The 21,139-nt window shown below is 35.4% G+C and overlaps 1 protein-coding gene across 1 annotated transcript in view; it reads left to right on the forward strand.

The window, feature by feature from the left end:
* The window catches only part of tor (tyrosine protein kinase receptor torso), a 533,285-nt gene that overhangs the window by 192,985 nt on the left and 319,161 nt on the right, over positions 1-21,139 (forward strand). The window contains exon 3 of the mRNA XM_073992792.1: positions 229-594. Within this exon, the coding sequence (XP_073848893.1) occupies positions 229-594 (366 nt within the window). The remainder of the gene's footprint in view (positions 1-228; positions 595-21,139) is intronic.

The raw sequence follows: 21,139 nt of genomic DNA on the forward strand, positions 1-21,139 counted from the left end.
GAGTAAAAAAAAATTAAAATAAAACACAATCTGAATGTCACCTTAATTATTACACCATACCGAATACCACGATAACTTGCAAAAGACTATAAATTATTGACGTATTTGTTCAAATTTCTACTTTTCATTTCTGTTATGTAAAATATCAGTAGTATTTGCTTTCAATTCAATTTGCCATGCTTTTTAACTCATATTTTATTTAAACATTTTTAAATATTATTGTTTCAGCCTCTCGAAATGTGTTTCAACGGCTGTTTGAAATCCCATCCGAAATCCCAGCAGGATAACAAACCAACGGTAAAAAGTGTTTACGAAAATTACACATTGGATTTAATCTGTCGCGATGACAGCAGTTTAAATTTTAAAATAAATTTACATTCCATGATGACATCCAGGTCGTCAGTGCGCCACACCAAAACAAAATCGGAGTTGACATCAAAGGAAACGGATGTGACGACAGCAGCCACCACTTTAAATGCCACCAACGCTAAAACGGACAATGATGATGTCGATGATGAAAGCAACGATGAGACAGTTCTATTTGTTATTAAAATACATATGGCAAATGAAACTGAGGAGTTTTTGGTGTATCTGGTAAGTAAATACATACATACATACATATGTATGCCAATGTGCATATAAATACAGTCTAACTTTTGTATAATGAAGTAGTTGAAGACCGCTACTTACTTAGCTGACCCATTACAGAACATTTGTTCCATAAGCTGAGCTAAGAAAAGATCTCCAATTCTCTCTGTTTGTTGCTTCGCTTCTTCAAATACCGGGCTTTTCTATCTCTTTTCTACTTATTCGCTCCATCGAAGCCTTGGCCTGCCAGTTCTGCGTGTACCGCCATGTGACCCGTATTTAGACGCCTTTCATCATCGCGGGTTAGACGCGGTTTCATCATCGCTCATTCTTATGATATGGCCTACGTGCTTGAAGACCGCTAAGTAAGAAAAAGAAACTAAAATAATGTTCACCTATGATGATGTGTGTGATGTTTTTTAATAAGTTCGCTATAGAGAAGTTCGACTGTCGTACGTATGTTAGAAATTGTATCGCTAAAAAAGAAAACCAATTTAAAATATGCAAATTTGCCAGAAGTGAATATCAAATTTCAACATATGCAGTAAACATGTGCTCAAATTGACCGAACTCGAAGAAAAAATTGACTGATATTTAATGAATAAAATTTCCATAAGATTTTACATCTATAAATATTGCTAAGAATGTAGGTCAGTGCGCTAAACAGGCGATCTATAATAGCTTTCAAAGTTAAAAATCCAAATACAGTATAGTCTCGATAATTCGGACACAAACAATATTTACACTGTAGACTCTGTAATCCGCACACACGGCAATTGTTTACCTCTATGATCCGGACACCTTTCGATTTATTTCATTATACCCTCAATAATAATACGGAGGATATTATTAAATTTTTTAATTTCGTTGGTAACATATCGATATATTCATCAGAGACTCTATAAAGAAGAGAAAATATATGATTTATGCCACCATATTTGAAAGAACAGTTCTTACCTGTTACCTGGCGTTAAGTTCGGCCAGGCCGAACATGTTATACATTCCACCACGAGTTGTATTGAAGTAAAATGGAACAATTTGTTTCCTTTCGTTTATGAAGAATACTAAATACCCAATATCAGCAAGTTCGGTAAAACAATGTGGCTAAACTTCAAAATACCGAAAATCGCGTGGTACCGTTCCATGGGGGCTATATTAAAACGTCGATCTATACCTACAAATTTTTGTCGGTAAGTTTTATACTCAAAGAAGACTAAATACCTAATTTCCGATATTTTGGTAAAACTTTCAAAATACCGAAAATCAAGAGGTACGCTTATATGGGGGATGTAGGACCCGGGGACCTATACTAATAATTCTCTTCTGGAATAGTTTATAACCCCATGGAAGACTAAATAAAAAATTTCAGTCTTTCCGTCGGATGTTGACGTCACAACCTTCAGAATTACGAAAATCGGGAGGTACCTTTTTATGGGGGCTATATCGAAACGTGGACCTATACCGACGAATTTCAGTCAGAAAGGCCGAAAAGACCTCCAACAAAAGACTAAACATCACATTTCAGCCACTTCGGTGGGTTGCTCTGGCCACAACCTTCTGTGGGGCTATCTAAGGCGTGGACCTATACCGACAAATTTCATATGAAGACCAATACCAAATTTCAGCCATTTTGATGGAATATTCTATGGGGGCTATACTAGGGCGTAGACCTGTACCGACAAGTTTCTAGTGGAAAGTTGTATACCCCCAACGAAGACTAAATACAAAATTTCAGCCATTTCTGAGGAATATTGAGGCCTCAACCTTCAAAATACCGGAAATAGGGAGGTACCGTTCTATGGGGGCTATACTAAGGCGTGGGCCTATACCGACAAATTTCACGTGGAACGTTTAATGCCCCAAACAAACACAACAAAACATTTTTCCATATCAATGAGTGCACCCCAATTCATATTTAGCTCAATGATATGGGACCTACTGTTTATCGCCGAGTCTGAACGGCGTGTCTTAAGACACCACTTGTGGAGAAGTTTTTCAAGGCTGAAATACTCAGGAAATGTCGCCAACATTACTGAGGGGTATTTTGCCACTGTTGAAAATTGTTGATGTTGCCTGGCCGGGGAATCGTACCCACGACCTTCTGCGTGCAAGGCGGGCGTGCATACCATTGCACCATGGTGGCACCCGCCCCAAATGAAGAACAAATACCAAATTTCAGCCAGTTCGGTGATTTGTTGTGGCCACAACCTTCAAAATACCGAAAATCGAGAAGTATCGTCCTATGGGGGCTACATGAAGGTGCGGACCTATACTGACAAATTTCTGGGGGAAAGTTGTATACTACCAACGAAGACAAAGTACCAAATTTCAGCCATTTCGGTGTAATAATTAGGCTAAAACCTTCAAAATACCGAAAATCGGGTGGTACCGTTCTATGTGGGCTATATCAAAACGTGGACCGGTATAGCCCATTTGCTATACCATACATCCTAGGAAAAATAGAAACTTATATACTAAATTACAAAGCTCTATTTAAAAAATTGCGAGCTGTGTCTTGATTTCAACAGACGGACATGGTTATATCGACTTAGAATTTTACCCTGATCAAGAATATATATCGTCTGCTCCGTCGGAAAAGGTCGTAAGTCCCACTCAATAAATTTTTCAGGAGGAAGAAAAAACATTCCAGCGCTTTTTGTATTAAAGTTTTTATTATGGTGGTGAAGGCAGTATTCTTCGTTTATTTATTCCGCTTCAATACCTGTACTTTGTTTGATAAAGTTCCGTCGCGTTTGGGAGATAATTGGATGTCTTTGGACTTACGACCTTTTCCTTGTACAGTTTTGTATTTTTGTAGGGACTTACGACCTTTTCCTACAATTTACGGACGTTTTTAGAAAAAAATATTTATACTTTACAAAACAATGTGGAAAGGGTATTATAAGTTTGTTTTGTCCAATATTCGTGTAACATCGCGAAGTATTCTTCGTAGACCCCCTCCCCTTGCCATTTTTTCATATCTTGACGAGATAAAGCGATCTAGATATGTGTGTCCGTCCATCCATTAACAATTGTAATTAAACTCCAGGCCTCATTTTTGGACCGATCGTCACGAAATTTTGTGGAGAGGTCGGGTTCCGACCAGAAGTGACCCCATTAGATGTTGGTTATGATCGAAAGGAGTGAAATGGACCAAACACACAATTTTTACCCGACTTTGTAGCTGTCCTGTAGATCGCAGTAATATTCCGATCCGAGCGAAATTTTAAAAATGATTTGAGTTTAAGACAAAGAATAAGCTTGCAATTTAACATGGTGATGAGATAATTATTAGCGGGTTTAATGGACCAAAACTATTGGGTGAAATTTTATATATAAAAGACAATATGTGTATGTTTGTATGTTCCGCATAGACTCAAAAACGGCTGAACCGATTTTTTTGAAAATTTCAGAACAACCAGAGTGAAAATAGGCTCTATATTTTTTTGAATTTGGATTTTTTTTTAAAAACGCTTTTGTGCAAAAGTTATGAAAATATCGGTCAGAAAATTAATTTGCGAGGCAACTGTTGTTGAATCTCCGACCCTAAGTACTTATTCCATGTTATTTTCAGATTATGTACAGGGATGTCCCTTGATGGAAGTAGGCTATATATATTGTTGAATTTCGGAGGAGCGGGTTACACCTGTGCCCTATTTTTTAAATGTGCTATATACATATATAAAACTTACGAACGATTCCGTTTCCCCAATCCTGGCTACATATTTTAGCAATAAGACCCGACCACCCCCACTTTCTAAAATATGCTACAAATCAATGGAAATACCAGATGTTATGCCTAACGAAGCTTTGGTCTTATTGGAAAGCAAGTGTTTAGATTAGAAGGCAAAATATTGATAGCTATAGTTTCATCAGGTATATAAGATACATTTTAAGAAGGTGGACACAGTCGGCATGATTCAAGTCATCAGTTATTTGGCGGTATGTTAAAATAGCATATCGACACCAACATTTCTGATAATATGGAGGGTATAATTACATTTTTCATTCAGTTTGTAACGTATCGATTTATTCGTGATATGGTATAGAAGTTTCTATTACTTCTAGTATGTTTGGTATTGACGCCTTCATATAGCCCCTATAGAACAGTACCTCCCGATTTCCGATATTTTGAAGGTGTGGCCTCAATATTGCCCAGAATTGGCTGAAATTTGGTATTTATTCTTCGTTTGGGGTTTTTTGTTTTTGTCTGCAAACCATGTAGAATCTTCAGCATGTAATGTCTTCCTGGGCTTAGGAAGTTTATAATCAGAGCTTTCAGAATGACCGTGAAAACCATAGGAAACTAGACCCATGACACCATCGAATAATTCCATTCCAAATTCATACTGCTCTTTGTTAGCAAAAACCATTATGTCTTCTAAGTTTAATAACATCTCAATCAATTATTATTTTAGAATCATTTAATAATATAAACATTACACTTACCCGTCCGTTAGAAGGTATTACTTTATTCAATTCAGAATACAAACTAATCTCGTTATGTGAATAAATGTCCCTAGAGAAACCACAAATTACCAGTTAATAAAATTAAGTAAGATATACGACAGTAAAACAGTAAATTATCGATTATCATCCAAAGGTGTAGGCTAGTTCTTTACATTGTACCCCAACCATGGATGTCGTTAAACATTATATCTGAACTACATTAGCTGTAGTATTCTCTTAAAGTATACATTTTCCTGTGGATTTACGACCTTATCGTGCTCAAATTTGTACGTTTTGTGGACTTACGACCTTTTCCGACAAGGGCAAAACATATAGAAAAACGCGACATACTACCATTTTCTTTGTATCATACGACGTGTTTTGACGTGTACTATCATCCTGTAACAAAAACGCGATTTCCAAAAAAAGTGGACTTACGACCTTTTCCGACGGAGCAGACGATATACTTTATATGGTCTCCGATGAATATTTCGATGTGTTACAAACGGAATGACAAATTTGATTATACCCTCCATATATATTGTAGACATATGGTAACCTTCTATAATACAAGTTTTAAAATGTCGTGGTAGCAGCAGAAATTGAAATTATACTGTAACTTTGTCATTGATTGTCCTTTAAAAAATTTTCAATAAACATATCTACATATATCTTCTTCTATCTTCTATATACATATATAAAAAAGGATGATGTTAGTTACTACGCTTATAACTCAAGAACGGCTGAACAGATTTTGACAATTCGCACCAATTCGGAATGGTCTCATGGCAGAAAAGGATAAAACTTAAAAAAATCGCGAAAATTTGCGAAAAAATTGCAAAAATATTTTTTCAAGAAAGTAAATTTTTCCACAATTTTCTATAGAGCTTCACGCTTGGAGTATACCTTGACACTTATTGGGACAGTTTTTGGCGAATATTGTATATGCACCAACTGTAAGGGTCCATTGTACGCCTCTGTTTTGTAAATTTTTGAAAGTTGTATAGAATTTTTTATTCACAATCAAATCGATTTTCATTTTTTTCAAGCGTCTTTTTAGGAAATTAAAAGCGAAAAATGGTTAAAAGGATAGGGCTTAGTTTAAAGTTTGTAAAGATTAGTGGTGATTTCGACCAGATTCCGATTGAAAAGATGAAGATGATAACGCAGAAAGTGGTTTCCACGGTTTTGAGGAAAAAGGTACAAATTCACAAAATTGGTGGGTTATTTAAAACATCAAGAGCTCCGAGGTAATTTCATTGGAAGTGAGGTTGCGGCATATACGTATACGTTTAAACTGTAAGTAAAAGCATCTCGAAAGATCAACTTTCGTCTTATGCGGTAGAAAATTTAAGCTGTACCAGATATGTATTGGTGCTGTTCAGATCCTGTCATGATACTAAGAAATGATATCCCCACTGAAAAGGAGTATGAATTCAATCGGTTTAGTTCCCGCAGAGTTGGAAGGCTATTAAAATGGCCAAATACATACATATGTACACTGGTACTGTTGGTACACTATATGTGTGTACATCGAAAATGATGATATTCAAAATTGGAAAGAAAAAAAAAAAACAAATAAATCGGAGGTACTGGAGGTTTTTTGGTCGAATTATCTGACAAATATTCTTTATCGGCCAACACAAGTAGGTAAATACTTACTAAACGTTAATTAGTTTGTGATATTAATTTGACTATGTTATTTACATCGAAATTAAACATACCTCCATTATTATAAGTCTTCTTTTGTTATAGTTTGGATTTACCGAACAGATTTATAGCGTTCCGGTAAACTTTAAGTTAAAAGTGATGATTGAATTTCAAGGAGGAGCTTCTTGTCATTAACTTTCAATGTGGAAATTATATTTTTAATGCCTCCAAATTAGTTTATTTTGCATTTTCAAATCCATCAGATAGTAAAAGAACACAAGTAATAATGGCCGGGTGACGTAGGGGATGAATGATACCAAGCAACGGTCTTGACCAGCTTTAACATGGCAAAGCCCAGGATTTATCTTGGTCCCTCTTTCATCTCAAGTGGACACTGACCTCCCCGTGGTGTCACCTGGGGAACTGCCTTTAACACCCGTTAAAGGTAGTGAGCTAACATGTGCCGCGCGTTCACCCATAAGAACGTTAAAAACTTGGGTTTGGGCGTCGGGTTAGTAACCCTCGCCTAGAAAAAACATCCTACTATGAAAAAACGAAAGAAAAGAAAAAGAAACCCCTCTAAAGTTGACGAACCCCGCAACCGTTTTAAGGACCATGATCTGCGAATCTGCACCTGGAATGTTCGCACTCTTTATAGAGAAGGTGCAGTCTTCGCATTGGCAGACGTACTTGAAAAGTACAAGGCCGATATTACTGCCATACAGGAAATACGATGGATTGGGAAAGGCGTCACAACAACACCTAAAGGTGACGCACTGTATTATAGCTGCCATGACGTAAAGCATGAGTTTGTTTGCGGATTCGTTGTTAGTCGGAGACTAAAACATCTGGTATCCAGCTTCACCCCAGTGAATGAAAGACTTGCTGCAATTCGAATAAAAGCTAAATTCTTCAACATCAGCTTTATTTGCGCTCATGCTCCCACTGAAGAAAAGGACGAACAGACCAAAGATATATTTTACGAGCGCTTAGAAGAAACATATGACCGTTGCCCTGCCCATGACATTAAAATCATTCTAGGCGATTTTAATGCCAAAATTGGAAAGGAGAATATCTTTGGCCCAACAGTCGGGAAATTCAGTCTCCACAGTGAAACATCTGACAATGGTATGAGGCTGATAGACTTTGCAGCTGCAAAAAACATGGTAGTTAGCAGTACCAGATTTAATCATCTCGATATTCATAAGGGCACCTGGCTGTCTCCAGATCAAAGAACAAGTAATCAAATTGATCATGTTGTAATAGATGGAAGACATTCATCCAGCGTGTTGGATGTACGATCGTTCCGAGGCGCAAACATTGATTCGGACCACTACCTTGTTGCAGCAAAGGTACGTACCCGTCTAAACGTTGCAAATAAAGCACGAACAGACACAACGCGGAAGTTGGACATCGATAGGCTGCAAACACAACAGATAGCCACAGCATATTCCACTCAACTAGCCCAATTGCTTAACGCGAGCACTCCTTGTCCCGATAACATAACAACACAATGGCAACATATTGCCCACGCCATGCAAACAGCCGCAAAATCTATACTTGGATTCCAGAGACCTCCACAAAGGAATTCATGGTATGACCAGGAGTGTCGTGCTGCTACAGAAGAGAAAAATGAGGCATATAGAGCTACTTTACAATCAGTAGCAACGCGTAGCGCACGAGAGAGATATCGGGAGAAAAGGGGAGAAGAGAAACGTCTTTTCCGCAAGAAAAAGAGAGAAATGGAAAAGCGGGAGTGTGAAAAAATCGAGATGTACAGGAGCCAGAATGAAGTCCGAAAATTCTACCAAAGAGTGAAACATCAAACAGATGGCTTTGGTACAGGCACATCCTCCTGTAGAGACCAGCAAGGTAATCTGGTAACAGATACAGATAGCGTGCTCTGGATATGGAAGGAACATTTCTCCAATCTGCTGGTATCCAATAGTAGCGAAGACGATGATACCACAGATCCAATCCCAGAAGATGGTATAGAATGTATACCGCCCGGCCAAGATGAGGTAAAAACAGCAATCAACCGGCTGAAGAATAATAAAGCAGCAGGATCCGATGGCTTACCAGCCGAGCTGTTTAAAACCGGAGGCGACGCGCTGATAAGGTGTATGCATCAGCTAGTTAGCACCATCTGGCAGGAAGAACGCGTACCCGACGATTGGAACCTGAGCATCCTATGTCCCGTCCACAAGAAAGGAGATAAGACTGTATGCTCCAACTATAGGGGCATAAGTCTTCTCCCTATTGCCTATAAGATAGTGTCAGGGATATTGTGCGAACGACTAAAGCCAATGGTCAACGAAATAATTGGACCATACCAATGTGGCTTTAGACCTGGCAAGTCCACCATTGACCAGATATTTACCCTGCGACAAATCCTAGAGAAGACCCAAGAGATGCAGATCGACACATTTCACCTTTTTGTCGATTATAAAGCAGCATTCGACAGTCCCCTCCGATCAAAGGTATTCCACGCAATGTCTGAATTTGGTATCCCCGCAAAGCTCATCCGGCTTTGTAAGATGACTTTAACTGATACTAGGTCTTCAGTTAAAATTGGAAAGAACCTCTCCGAAGAATTTTGTACCAAAAGAGGTTTCAGACAAGGAGACAGCCTTTCGTGTGACCTATTCAACATTTTGCTGGAAAAGGTAATACGAGATGCAAATGTGAAAAGAAATGGCACAATTTACACCAATAGCCACATGTTACTCGCCTATGCTGATGACATAGACATCATGGGACGATCAGTAAAGGAAGTAACTGATACCTTTAGGAAGGTCGAAGCAGAATCTGCGAAAGTGGGTCTGGCGGTAAACGGGTCTGGCGGTAAACGAAAAGACCAAATTGATGGTGTCGACGCGCAAAGCGTCCATAGAGCTCGGACCAACTGTGGAAGTTGGTACCTACAATTTGAGGTAGTTAAAGACTTCGTCTACCTCGGCACTGCCATAAACACAACAAACAACATCAGTTGTGAAATAAGAAGAAGAATTGTATTGGCCAACAGATGCTACTATGGTCTAAGTAAGCAATTTAAAAACAAAGCCACATCTCGTCAAACAAAAATAACACTATACAAAATAAACACGTGCAATGGTATAACTGTTTGTATCAACAAAACAGATATATCATATACATAACAGATATAATATGATATAAATGTGGGAATGAGTGTAACAGTTATGATTAGACATCGGATTTTGCATATTTGCATATTTTTTAATATTAAAGATACGAAGATTCTGATTGGACCAAAATTCGTTTCAAAGAAATCTAAATTCAATGGCAGGGTCATATTTCGTATTTATTTTGCATATTTGCATATTTTGCATATGCACAAAATATGCAAAAAATATGCAAAATATGCAAAAAATATGCAAAATATGCAAAAAATATGCAAAATATGCAAAAAATATGCAAAAAATATGCAGAATATGCAAAAAATATGCAAAATATGCAAACAGATTTTGGCCGAAAATCGTCATAAAAGTAGTAAAATTGTCATTTAAAGTTGGAAAAACCATCAAAAACTACATAACAGTGTCAAAACTAAGACTGTTGACCGTATAACGTCGAGACCGTTTACGACAGTGTGGTGTAGGGTATAAAAATTTGTTATCTTAATACCATTTTTATTAATTATTAAACTCTGTAGAAATATAAAATTTGATAAAATTTCAAACGTTTTATGTAAAATTCAATATTTTCTTTTTTGTAGCATCTTAATTTAATTTGTAGCATAGGGCTGGTTTTAACTCAAAGGACCAAATCGATCTCGGATTTTTTAGACGGGGAGCCGCCTATACCTTTTAGTAGTGTTAGATTTTAAAATTGCCAAAGTTTGAGCACATTTCGAATATGTTAAAACGTGGTACTGGGGCCTCGAAGTTATGAAAATCTATTTTTTTTGCTATTTGGCGACTTCGACGGACCATATATGTGGAACGGTTAAAGATACTTGCCCGTATTATGAATTTAATTAAACGCTATTCTGTTCTTAACATTTCTTGCTGAACAACAAAGTACGTAAGTGTTACTGAATTCGAGATAATAAACCCAATGTCCCGAAAAAGGCCTTAGGGCAAAAATGGTGTCTATTAAAAAAACAACTTTTTTCTTCGTATATTATCAAATTTTTGCGAATGAAAACGAATATATTTTACTTTATTTGAAAATACTGCCTATTCGGGCGAAGATCTATTTTAATTCATTTCTCGTTGGAGTCGAGCTTATTGACCGATGATGTTTGCAAGTGAAAAAGGAAAGCCGAAGATTCGAACCCCCACAACCACCATTATGTGACATGTTTCGCCTTTTGTAGAGACTCATCAGACATATCGGGCGTGGAATGGCATCGCTATCCATCAAACATTTCCTTTTTCAAATTTACATTCATTGTATGGCTTCAATGACAAATGCTTACATTTTGTTCATACATATTTTAATTTACTTATGCCCGTAATTTCAACGCCTGGGTAAACGGGTAGGTAGCTACCTATTACTTATCTTTACCTACGCGTTTGGTAATTTCTACATGCCATTTACCGAGGTGTCTAAATTTTGAAATCATGTGGTAATATTGGTGATTTTCATTAATGATTTCGCAAAATCATTGCCACATAGAAGTATTTACAACTTTTAACACATTGGCAACGACTAACCAGGTAAAATCCTTGGTGTAAGTAACACGGCCGTTTTTGACTCGGTAACGTTACCTATGCGTTGAAATTATAAAATGTTGCTTACACGGGAGATATCTGTGAACTTATATATAGCTACGTGTTGAAATTACGGGCATTATGGGACTGACATAATGTGGTTTTGGAGCCATCTGGGTACAGATGATGATGAACTCGACTCCTTGCTATGTCGCTCACAATTGTCAAGTTATTTATCATCCTTTACCCCTCCTGGTTGTTGATGTTCTGTGGTCAAGTTGCATTATCTTATTCAAGAAATTCGGAGTTAAAGTTTAATCTCTTGAACAACAATATGGTCTCACTTGTAATTATGCCTGGTAAACCTTTTTCTAGGAATTTCGGCAGCTGATTTTTGTAAATTTAGATCGATTATTTCTGGAGAATTTTCTATATTTGCTTTGTTAAGATTTTTGTCGTCTTTTCGATCTTTACGGTGTTTTGCACTATGAGATCAAACAATAAGAGCAATAAGTTCAGGACTAAGGTATCATATATGATTTATCATTTTGTTATTTTCTTTATCTGATATTTGTTTGTGAATGCCTTTCGTATTAAGTAAATCTTCAATGCGGTTTAGGTCTTATTTTGGACCTAAACATATTTCTGAATATCGTTTTCACTATTTTTTGTATTAAACTCAATCTATTGTCTCTATTTCTATTGATAACGTTTACCCAATATATCCTATATTATATCTATATAAACATTATCTTGTTCATTATACGTTTTGTAAAATCAATAACCCAAACTCTCACTTATAACACTCAGTTGTTGCCGTGTGGGATACCAAATAAATAAATAAAATAGAAAAAACATTCTGGGGGCGTCCAGTCTCGAACGATTTAAACGCAAGGTGCTTCTACGGCCTCTTGTTCTTGGGAAGTGGGCTGGGCAGTAGTTTTAAAACACTCTCGCCTACTTCGACCTTGGATTTGTCAATCGCAGACTATTCTTATAGAAATTGCTTGAATATGTTTGGTTGATGTCCGGATGTGCTTCCAAACTTGCAGTCAAAAATCCCTCTCAACAATTTTCTAACAAGTTTGTACGGTGGTACAGAAGCTCTCGACCTAATATCTGCTCGAGCTGGTGAGACCCCATTTTTCTAGGCATTTGTACACTGCTAGTTCTTGTTTCTCCCATGAGCTACTATCAGTTTCAGGAACACCTAGGAGTTGTTCTTTACCCCCATGTGATACCAGGACAGCAACCCGTTTTTTCTTCCCTGTTTTGAGAATATCTGGTAATAGTTTTCCATGCCAGTGCACACAAATAGCCTCGTTCCTTAAAGCTGTTGCGTTTATTTTTCACGGTTTATTCTCCGCTGTCCACGGATAAAGCTTCTAGAGATCTTATATTTCTAGGGATCCTCTCCGATAGCTTCTACTGAAGCCATAATGATACTAGTAACGTTCCTACTCACCTTACAGGGGTCCAGCACCAATGACAATTGCATAGTTACGATTTTCGTGAAGCCACGCTTGATTGTTTTCGGGACAGATGGTTCTTCAGATTCTACGATACGTTTAGCATCAAAACAAATGTATTGAAATAAGAAAACATTGACACACAAATTTCAGAAAAAGGAAATAACAACAAAATTAATAATCTGTGGTATCTTAGTCCTGAACTTGCTGACCTGGCATTGTTTGATCCAACGGTGCAAAACGCCGTAAAGAGCCAGAATAAATTTAATTTAGAACAAAATGTAAAAGATATTTGTTTTCATTCCAAAAATTGATAAAAATGAAGAAAATGTTTTTTAATAGTCTCCATTTTTGCACAAAGGCGTACCTATTCACGTTTTTCGGGACATTGAACATTCTGTAATACCTATTTAGTATTAGATTTATTATATATACTTATATTTTGTTGTTCAGCAAGAAATATTAAGAACAGAATGGCCTTTAATTTAATGCTTAATATGGACAAAAAGCTTTAATCATTCCAGAGAAATAGGTCGCCGAAATCGCTAAATAGCCAAAAATCGAGATTTTCATAATGTCGAGGCCCCAGTGGCACATGTTAACATATTCCAGTAGTGCTCAAACTTTGACAGTCTGACCAAACTAAAAACTTTATGCGGTTGCCGCCTTAAAAAATCCGACATCGATTTGTTCCCTTTGAACAATAACCAGCCCAACGCAACAAATTATAACAAAGAAAATATTAAATTTTACATAGAACGTTTGATATTTTATCAAATTTTATATTTTTGCATAGTTTAATAATAAAAAAATTGTATTACAATACCATACTTTTATACCCAAAACCACACTGTCGTAAGAGGTCTCGATAACACAATAATCTGCTAAAAAATCAACGTTAAACGGCCAACTATCTTAATTTAGAACATTTTGAAGATTTTTGATGATTTTTCTAACATTAATTGATAATTTTACGACTTTTATGACGATTTTCGGCCAAAAACTGTTTGCATATTTTGCATATTTTTTGCATATTCTGCATATTTTTTGCATATTTTGCATATTTTTTGCATATTTTGCATATTTTTTGCATATTTTTGGCATATTTTGCATATTTTTGGCATATTTTGCATATTTTTTGCATATTTTGCATATTTTTTGGCATATTTTTTGCATATTTTTTGCATATATTTTGCATATTTTTTGCATATTTTTTGCATGTTTTTGATATGACCCCAAATATCGAAAAATTTACCCTTAAAACGCCTAGATCCAAAATTTGAGTCCAATCGGATGAGAAATAAAAAAACATGCAAAAATCCGATGTCTAGTTATGATATTGTTTGGGTTGTGTATACTCACAATAACATAACTGTTAGAAACAGTTCTGTGTTGTATATGAACGAGTGAGAACTTTATTTGTTTTTTCGTTCTCAAGTATCTGTTGTACAACAGATATTTTTCAAATACTACAGACACCAACAGTATAGGTGTAACAGGCTTGTGTGAATAACTTCTAAGGAAAATTTCATAAAAAATAACATTTTTCAACATTTTTATTATTTAGGGGATAAATAAATATTAAAGAACTGTTACAACTGAACGCACCAATTTCAATGTTTTTCTGGTTTCAGTGAGTGGAGTGGACGAGGGCTACTAGAAAAATGTCTGACCTAATAATGAAAACGCGAATATTTATCAAAAATAGTTTTATTATATTCCAAATATTTATCACAAATAGTTTTGTTATATTCCAAAGTTTTCTCCAGCTCGATTTATACACTTTTTCACGCGCATAAACCAATTGTTGAAGCGTTTTTTTTGTGTTTATTTCAGAACTAGATTTAAAATACCTTTAAACCAATTTATTTCCCGCAGGGAAGTGTTAGCTTGTTACATTTTTAAATTTGTGTGGTGGTGATTAAAGAGAGAGAGGGAGATAGAGAGAGTAACATATTTACTTTCCTATGGTTCGTTTAAACATATTATATGTGCCTACAACATCCCGGAAGGGAGAAGGGATACTTTTTCCATATCAATGAGTGCACAGCGATTCATATTGGCAAAATGATATGGGACCTACTTTAATCGCCGAGTCCGAACGGAGTGTCATACGACACAACTTGTAAATAAGTTTTCATGGCTGAAATAGTCAGGCCGCCGAAAATGTTGGTGTTCTAGTCGGGGATTGACCTTAGGAGAATAATACCTTCAAAAGCCCTTAAAAGGACGCGTCACTTTGTAGGTAGGGGTTGGTTAAGCTGAATGGACCTACAATACATTTACCAAAGTATTATTTATCTACATACTTCGGACATTAAAGTGATTTCCACAGAAGGATAGACATGGCTATATCGATGTAGAAGCACGCTGATCAAAAATATATACACTTTATATGATCTTAAATTATTATTTCGAGAAGTACCAGGTCTAACCAGATTTTGTATCCTGACTTTCGGGTTAAATAAGTTATAGGTATTTTATATGTGCATATCATTATTATGTGACTTTTATGAAAGCGATATCTTATAGAAAATTGTACGCTCGTTGTCTTTTGCTTTAGTCATTTTTTGGTAAGGCTCACAGTTTTTGAGATATATATAAAAAAAAAAAAACAAAAATATGACCTATGACCATGAATAAGTTTCTTTGCACGCATTTGATCGACAGAGATTTTTAGGACCTCATTTGTAATGACAATTCCTACATCTCCACCAAAATTCAGCTCTGTGGGAACTTTTCTATTTCAATTCCTATTTTGTTTGGGCTACATACAATAAGTACTTATTGTATCACACCAATATCCATTTATATCAGTTTGTACAAACCAGATATAAACAAATATGTTCCTTTTTTCTGTCTATACCAACTCATATCATACCTGTTTGAAAAAGTATCAGTATCAACTTGTAATTGAAACTACATTCTACATATCCATACTCACTCAATGTTGAAAAATGTCGGAACTGATATATTCAGTTGTATCCATGCAGGTGTTTAATACAAAACGCTGATACTACCCGTGCTAATGTATGGCTCCGAAGCATGGGTACTTGCGCAAGCAGATAAGGCAGTGCTTGGTGTGTTTGAGAGGAAAATTCTTCGAAAGATCTACGGGCCGATTTGCGTTGACGGTGAATATCGACGTCGGATGAACCACGAGCTATATAAGCTATACAAAGACATGCATATAGTTAAACGTATCGAGATGCAACGATTGCGTTGGCTAGGCCATATCATGAGAATGAGCGATGATGAACCCGCTAAAAAGGCGTTTGAATACATGCCACATGGCGGTGCACGCAGAATCGGCAGGCCTAAGCTTCGATGGAGCATACAAGTGCATGAAGAAATGAAAAGGCGCGGTATTCCAAAAAGTCAAGCGAAAAACAGAGAGGAATGGATATCTTTTCTTAGTTCGGTCTATGGAACAGATGTTCTGTAATGGGCCAACTAAGTAAGTAAGTAATAATGGCCCATAGGGTGACAAAGTAATCGACAACAGTCAAGTGTTAGTGTGACAAGACTTCAAGCATCCGAAACACACAAAGAACGGCAACTAATAGAATAGCTCTGCTAACAAGGATCAATGTACCAAGAACTGGATTGTACAGTCTCAGTCAAAATTTAATTACCGCATTTGTCCGAGTTATCAGAGCCATTGAATCTAATTCCGAACTTGCAATGCAAGTAGAATTCGGGAGATCACGTTAAACAGAGAAGTCAGAAAAAAGCAAACGAAGCAAAATAGGTTAATTGATTAAAACGCAAATTTAAATAAGCACTATATTCAGCAGTAAATTCAAATTCCTACGATCGCATTTCTTCCTTCGTATTCAATTGCTTGAGTGAAATATCGTGTTCAGTGATGAAAACTAGAATTGCAGAAAACCATCGATTGTGAAACGAATAGGGGCGTTATGATATTATTTTGCTTCAACTGTGCTACCAAATATTTTTATTTACATCGCAAAACGTATTATTTGCTTACAAATATATCTTATTCCCGATTTACAGTTGCCTCATCTTTTTGCGGCTATTGTCACTTTATAGGAGAGAGAGAGTCGAGGAAAATAGAAACACTTTGCCTCTCATTACCTTCTCTCTTCGTCAAATTGACAATTATCAAAACTACAATTATTTAATGTACATCTGTTTCAAAGACTGTCCTAAACAGTTCAAAACAAAGAAATATTTGCCATTTAACATGGTGATAGCAATAATAGTATTATAGGTTTGAACCAAATCCATCAAGTTCTGTACCTAACAGACGAGACGAAGTTCGCCGGGTCCCCTTGTTTTAAATAAAAGTTTTACTTTTTTAAAAATGTGGATATAATGGAATAAATAAGTGTAATATTGAATACACTTAGGGCCATTATTATATCTTTCCTTTTGTTAAAGGTTTTAAAAACCAAAATAGAGAATTTTGGAGGCTTTAAAATAAAAATTTCACATAAGACATTCATGATACAAATGTCCCCCCATCATATTTAATGTTCACTTTAAACTTTAGGATAACCAGTAAGCCATAACTCTGTTCGTTAAATCCAAAAATAAGAAAAAGAATGTTGTAATAATGGGGGTTATACTTTATAACAACAATTTACAATAACAAATACTACACCTTTTCAGATGTAATTTGAATCATTTTAGTTGCAATTGGAGAATTCCATTTGTAATTCGTAACATTTTATTTGTAATTCGAAACATTTCTATTGTAATTCGAATTATTATATTTGTAATTCGAATTATTCGTTTTGTTATTGGAATTATTCCATTTGAAATTCGAATTATTCCATTTGAAATTCGAATTATTCTATTTGTAATTTTAACTATTCTATTTGTAATTCGTATTATTTTATTTGTAATTCGAATTATTCCATTTGTAATTCAAATTATTCCATTTGTAATTAGAATTATTCTATTTGTAGTTTCAAATGGAATAATTCGAATTACAGATAAAATAATTAAAATTACAAATAAAATAATTCGAATTACAAATAGAATAATTCGAATTTCAAATGAAATAATTCGAATTACAAATGGAATAATTCGAATTTCAATTGGAATAATTGGAAATACAAATGTAACAATTGAAATTACAAATAGAACAATTCGAATTACAAATAGAATACTCGAATTACAACTAAAATTTTACGAATTACAAATGAAGTGTTTCGAATTACAACTGGAATGTTTCGAATTACATGTGAAAAAGGTGTATGCAGTTACCTCTGTTGTCTCTCCGTGTGTTCAATATGTAAAATCGAACATATGTTTATGTTGGAGAACATTCTGTTATGTTATTTTTTCTCTACATATATATTCTAGATCAGTATAAAATTCTAAGTCGATATAACCACGACCGTCTACCTGTCCGTCCGTCTGTCTGTTGAAATCAAGATACAGCTCGCAATATTTAAGATAGTGTTTTATTATTTGGTATAGAAGTTTCCATTACTCCCAGGATGTTTAGTAATATTGAAAATGGGCTTTATTGGTCCACGTTTTCAAATATAGCCCTCCCGTTTAGGTATTCTTAAGGTTGTGGCCTTAATAATCCACCGAAATAACTGAAATTTTATATTAAGTCTTCGTTGCGGGTATAAAACTTTTAACCAGAAATTTGTCGGTATGGGGTTTCGGTATTTTGAAAGTGTTAACATTATTCAACCGGAATAACTGAAAGTTGGTATTTAGTCTTCGTTAGGGGTACAAAACATTATAAAAGGTACAAAACATCCCTTTCAAAAAATCAGATAGTATAAATCCACGTCCCAATTTAAGATTTTTTGTAGATTTTAATCAAATGGTTTACCGAATTGGTTGTTGATTGGAATTTTGTGTTCCCAGAAGAGAGAAAATTTACTCGCAAAAAAGTATTCATATTTATCCAGATATTAGTTTAGCCCCCATTAACGCCATATTTATTTCTAACGGCGTTAAGTTTAATCAGTTCTTAATGTCAGCCATTTCATTGGGGTATTGAGGCCAGAATCCTCAAATAGCGAAAATCGAGAGATACCATTCTGTAGGGGTTATATGAAGACGTAGACTTATAACGACAAATTTAAGGTGGAAAGTCGATTACCCCCAAAGAAGAATAAATATCAAAGTTAGGCCACTTCGGTGGGAGGACAGTTTAATACCACCAACGAAAAATAAATACCAAATTCCAGCCGTTTTGGAGGGATATTGAGGCCACAACCTTCAAAATACCAAAAATCAGGAGGTAACGTTCTATGGCGGCTATATCAAAACGTGGGCCGTGGACCATTTCAATACCAAACAACATAGGAGTAATAAAAACTTCTATACCAAATTATAAAGCTCTATCTTAAATGTTGCGAGCTGTATCTTGATTTCAACAGACTGACATACGGACATAGTTTTATCGACTTAGAGTTTTATGCTGATCAAGAATATATATAATTTATAGGGTCTACGTCGAAAATTTCGATGTCTTACAAATAGAATGAAAAATTAAATAATACCTTCAACATTATGGTGGATACCCTCCATTTTTTGCATCTGAACGCTTGAACATTTTTCTCGTCACCTTTGGTAGTACAGTGTCATTTATCGATATTTTCCGAAAATTTGCACTATCTCAGGGCCAAAACTGCCTGGAGAAGCGTTCCAAGAGAGTTATAACTATCACATGCAAAAATATCCAAAAAACGTGGATAAAAAACTTCAAGTCAAAATCGGCAGACTCGATATTCTCCAGTAGACTTTTTTGCTCAGTACAATCCCAGGAATCAGAAACTCTACGTCTCCATTAAGGTTTTTTCTTCCAAACAAATCGCCCGCCCTAGTATATACTTAAATACTTAAATAAATAAAAAAAATCTGGGTAATGGTGTAATAATATAAGGTGTAAGTGACAATCATACGGGTTTGAACTTTTTTATAAACTGAATTGTCAGAATATATTAGGTTCTACCCCGAATATTCCAAAATTTAATAAATAGATTTCCAATCTGTTCTATTCAGTGCCGCATAATAAATATATGAAGTGTAGAATGTATCACATTATGTATAGACTAATTTCGATGCAAATTAAAATTAAACTTTTGTTTTTTCAAAATAGTCTGGCTTAATCCCATTGTTGTTGTTTTAATATTTTAAAACAACTATTTTATTAGTGGAAAAGATTTGGCATTGTTCGCCAAGGGGTAAGGCAGGGAATACTATAGTTTCGATCCACGCCACTGGATCTCATCAGTTCCCTTGTTTCTTGTTTGTGGATATTCTCCACCGAAGTTATTTTTCAATAACTTCTTCAACAAGAAACTTTTTATACCCAAACATCAATCGTCAGCTCGAAGTATAAAGGTAAGCAAAGAAAAAAGTTCAATGAGAAGTTTTTCCTTGGCAACCTCATACAACTCCGACGAAAGTGCGAAAACAATTCAAACCTCTTCCACTTGTGTGTGTCGTCGAATTTCGACAAATGCACACACCAAAATTTGGTTGGTCTGCTTTACAGCAAAAACAACACACGTCGTGCCAGTGTCTTCAATTTGAAGCATTGTGGCGTTTTTTTATTGGGATAGCGTTTGCAATTTTGTTTTTTCAAAATAGTCTGGCTTAATCCCATTGTTGTTGTTTTAATATTTTAAAACAACTATTTTATTAGTGGAAAAGATTTGGCATTGTTCGCCAAGGGGTAAGGCAGGGAATACTATAGTTTCGATCCACGCCACTGGATCTCATCAGTTCCCTTGTTTCTTGTTTGTGGATATTCTCCACCGAAGTTATTTTTCAATAACTTCTTCAACAAGAAACTTTTTATACCCAAACATCAATCGTCAGCTCGAAGTATAAAGGTAAGCAAAGAAAAAAAGTTCAATGAGAAGTTTTTCCTTGGCAACCTCATACAACTCCGACTCTTTTCCACTAATAAAATAGTTGTTTTAAAATATTAAAACAACAACAATGGGATTAAGCCAGACTATTTTGAAAAAACAAAATTGCAAACGCTATCCCAATAAAAAAACGCCACAATGCTTCAAATTAAAATTAAACTTTAAATCTTTTTCATTTATTTCCTGTACATTTTTCTTAACTATTTTGGAAAGACCCTAGTATTCAAATGTTGCCATTAACATTTAATTCCCATAAAATCATGTTGTTATTGTAAAATTGTTAGTTGTTGTAAATAATGCAAACACCTTACTTCTTACACCATGGCCCATACTACCGGGTGCCACTAACTGATACTATTCGAAATTATTTCTCTTGATTTTGTTGCATAATATTAACGCAAATCGTCAGCTTTAACAATCTTTAAAAAGTATG

This window comes from Musca autumnalis, unplaced genomic scaffold (genome assembly GCF_047663935.1).
Source record: "Musca autumnalis isolate F117 unplaced genomic scaffold, ASM4766393v1 scaffold_5, whole genome shotgun sequence".
NCBI lineage: Eukaryota > Metazoa > Arthropoda > Insecta > Diptera > Muscidae > Musca > Musca autumnalis.